This window comes from Haliotis cracherodii, unplaced genomic scaffold, assembly GCF_022045235.1.
Source record: "Haliotis cracherodii isolate W230 unplaced genomic scaffold, xgHalCrac1.p SCAF_17, whole genome shotgun sequence".
NCBI classification, from domain to species: domain Eukaryota; kingdom Metazoa; phylum Mollusca; class Gastropoda; order Lepetellida; family Haliotidae; genus Haliotis; species Haliotis cracherodii.
The window spans coordinates 5,858,157-5,861,893 of NW_027266272.1; the positions used below are offsets into that span (position 1 = coordinate 5,858,157).

Genomic DNA, 3,737 nt, shown 5'->3' on the forward strand with positions numbered 1-3,737 from the left:
CTGCTGCAGGAAGGTAAAGATTTAGATTCGACAAAGGCTATAGATATTTCCCGTTCATATGAACTTTCGAAAGCACAAGTCGAAAGTATGTCAGGAGGAACAGAAAAAGTGGATCACATTTCTCGTTCACGAAGTAAGAGAAAGCCAGTTCTTCTAGTTTCAATGGTAACAGTCACAAGGGGAGACAACACTATGACACGCATGATAAAGGTGACAAACAGCATGGCAGGGAAACAGAACAGTGTGAAAATTGCGAATTCAGACATTTCAGTGGTCAAAAGTTTCCAGCCCGAGGTGAACATTGCGATACTTGTGATAAATGGAATCATTTCGCAAGTATGTGTAAATCCAGCCAGAGAAAAGGACACTGAAAGAAACGAATTGATTGTGTTGATGAAACACCTAATTCTGACTCCGAATTATTCATTGATACAGTGTCTGATTGAAATGAACATATGGACCAAGCCTACACTGAAGTTATGGTCGGACATCAGAAGATTCCGGTTCATTTCAAGTTAGATACAGGTTCCAAGGTCAACACCATACCAGCTAGCATATTTGAAGCTAAAAGTTTGCAGTACCCCCTGAAGCAAGCTAATGTCAAGCTACAAGGTTATGGTGGTGAATACTTCAAGGTCAAAGGTCAATGTAACATGAAGGTCTACAACAGACATTCAAGTATGTCGCTTGATTTCTTCATTGTCCAAACTAAGGCTCCGCCTGTTCTTAGTTTACGAACTTGTTTGGATCTGAAACTTGTCAAATTGATCCTAGCAGTTGACTCACAGCCTTCGTCGTCAGGTATGACTAAGGACTCTGTATAGAACGAGTTCGCAGATGTTTTCAAAGGAATAGGCAAACTCGAAGGTAAATGTAAACTACATCTCAAGCCTGATGTAACTCCAGTTATACATGCACCTCGACGTGTTGCATTTGCCATAAAGGACAAGGTGAAACTAGAGCAAGATCGAATTGAGGATCTCGGTGTCATTGCCAAGGTCACAAACAGCCTGGGTCAACTCACTAATTGTAGAGAAACCCAAAACTGGTCAACTACGGATATGCCTCGATCCCAAGGATCTCAATCAAGCCATCATGAGACCTCACTACAGAATACCGACGTTTGAAGATGTAACTTCACAACTTGCAGGAGCCAATTATTTCAGCGTTTTGGACGCCAGGTCTGGATACTGGTCTATACAAGTAGATGACGATTCGTCACTATTGATAACTTCAACAGTCCGTTTGGTCGATATCTTTTTCTATGCTTACCTTTTGGGATCAACTCATCACAAGATGAATTCCAGCACAGAATGGATGAGATCAATGAGAACCTCGATGGATTCAATGTGATCGTCGATGACATTCACATACATGGACAGTCAAAGGAGGAACATGATCGTCGTCTGAGAGCGATGTTACAGCGTTCCAGTGAGAAAGGCATTCGTATGAACCCAGAGAAAACAGACATTTGAGTACATGAAGTGAGTTACTTTGGTCATATTCTCTCTGCTGATGGGATCAAGCCCGACGCTAAAAAAGTGGATGAGATCCAGAAAATGGAAGCACCTAAGGATCAATCAGAGTTGGAGAACTACCTGAGTAAGTTCGCACCTTGTCTCTCAGAGATAACTTTCCCTCTGCGAGATATGTTGAAACAAGATGATACGTTTCAATGGGACAGCAATTCGCAGATTGACCTTCAAGAAGATGAAGGATGCTGTAACCAGTACAGATTTCTTGGCCTACTATGATCCGAAGAAGGAGCACATCTCTTCAAGTGCATGCATGCATCACAAAATGGTTTGGGAGCTGCTGTTCTCCAGGAAGGAAGACCAGTTGCATATGCGTCCAAGTCACTCACCCAGACTGAGTGTAACTATGCTCAGATCGAAAAGGAGATGTACGCCATCTTGTTTGCCTGTAAGAGATTTCATCAATATCTCTATGGGAGAAAGGCGAGAGTTGAGAGCGATCAAAAGCCGATTGAAATCAACATGAAGAAGCCACTAGCTGGTGCTCCACCCAGGCTACAAAGGATGTTATTGCAGTTACAAAAGTATGATATCACAGTGGTTCATCATCCAGGAAAGAGTATTCCTCTAGCGGATACACTGTCTAGAAAGTTTGTGACAAACTGTGATGATGACAATCTCAGTGATGGAGCTGAAATGCAAGTACATATGGCACTCACAACTGTGCTAATGAGTGATGAAAGAACGTCCGAGGTGAGGATTTCAATACAGCAGGACCCTGCGTTGACAAAGTTGAAGACAATTGTGAAACAAGGATGGCCAGACAAGGAAGAAACTGCCCTTCATCTATCCAACATCTCAGAGAAGGATGATATTCTCTTCAAAGGAGAGAGGATAATAGTGCCACACAGGATGGAGTGCCTCAGGAAGTGATATCAGATAATGGCACTCAATGCACAGCAGAGGAATTTGTTAATTTCACAAAGTGTTGGGGTTTCAAACATTCAACGTCTAGTCCTCACTACCTGTAGACTAATGGTTTGGCTGAGAAAGGTGTGCAGATAGCCAAACGTCTGTTCGACAAAGTACCAGCTGATAACAGGGATCCAAGACTCAGCTTGTTGGAGTACAACAACACTCCCATCGGACATGTATAGCCCTACCAGATGTTAATGGGACGTCGTCTTCGTTCAACACTTCCAGTGACGTATGAAGAAATGAAACCTAAAACTGTTGATTCTGAAATCGTACAGAAGCAGACTGCTCAGTCAAAACTTCAACAGAAACAGAACTACGACAAGTCCTCGAAACAGTTCGCAATACTCAATATCAACGAGCCAGTGCGGTTTCCAACAGAAACCCTGTGGAAACCAGCCACAGTGATCAGCAAAAGCCAACATGACCAGGAAAGGTCATACATCGTTCAGTCCAACCATGGTGCTTAATACCGTCGTACACTTGTTATCAACCAGCGACAAACTCAAACCTGCTGTCAATCAAACTTGTAAAACCAAGCCTGAGACAAATGAGCGGAAAGTAACCAGCACACCAATCAAGACAGCAAATCCGAGTGTGAGTTCAAGTCTTTCACAGAACTTAGCACACATCACCAGGAGTGGTCGATCTGTGAAGCCTAAGGTCATGCTAGACCTATAATCATTTGACATTTGTTTAGTTAAATTGATTTGGTCAACATATCTGAGTTCATGTGAGTGAATGGTTAAATTTCCATTGATTTTATTGTCAAGCCAGAAAGTGAATTTCAAGCAAATGTGCTTTCTGTTTTATTTCATTGCAGTTTGTATTAATGTTGACGAACATATAATTGAGCTTTTCTATGTGTAGAACTGTAATGTCTAACTTTAATTTTTGAGAAGGGAGATGTAGTGATTTGTGGCAAATCTGCCAGTCCCTAATCCCCCCCCCCCCCCCCCCCCCCCCCCCCCCCGCCCCTCCCCCGCACTAAATGCCATGTGGTCCAAAATGGAGGATTAAACTAGATTGCTCCACGACAATGAGTCTATCTTTAAAAGATACAAGAGTTTCATTGTGACTGAAGATAACCCACATAACATTACAAGCTATGGCTGCTGAGTGCAGTGTTGATTGTATGATTCCACCTATATAAACGTGTGAAACACTATCTAATCGTGTTCGCGAAAAGGAGAGCGTAACCTGTCCCAGCGCTGAGAACGTACACATTTATAGGAAATGTCAGTTTCATGGAGGCCATATGTATCATCGGAAGAGAAATAATAAATA

At 42.4% G+C, this 3,737-nt stretch overlaps 1 protein-coding gene across 1 annotated transcript; it reads left to right on the forward strand.

The window, feature by feature from the left end:
* The first annotated feature begins 455 nt into the window (after nucleotides 1-455).
* On the forward strand, nucleotides 456-1,475 carry LOC139465131 (uncharacterized). The gene is made up of 2 exons (XM_071246820.1): nucleotides 456-801; nucleotides 1,297-1,475. Exons 1-2 carry the CDS (start codon nucleotides 456-458, stop codon nucleotides 1,473-1,475), a joined length of 525 nt encoding a protein of 174 aa, XP_071102921.1.
* Nucleotides 1,476-3,737: the final 2,262 nt, after the last annotated feature.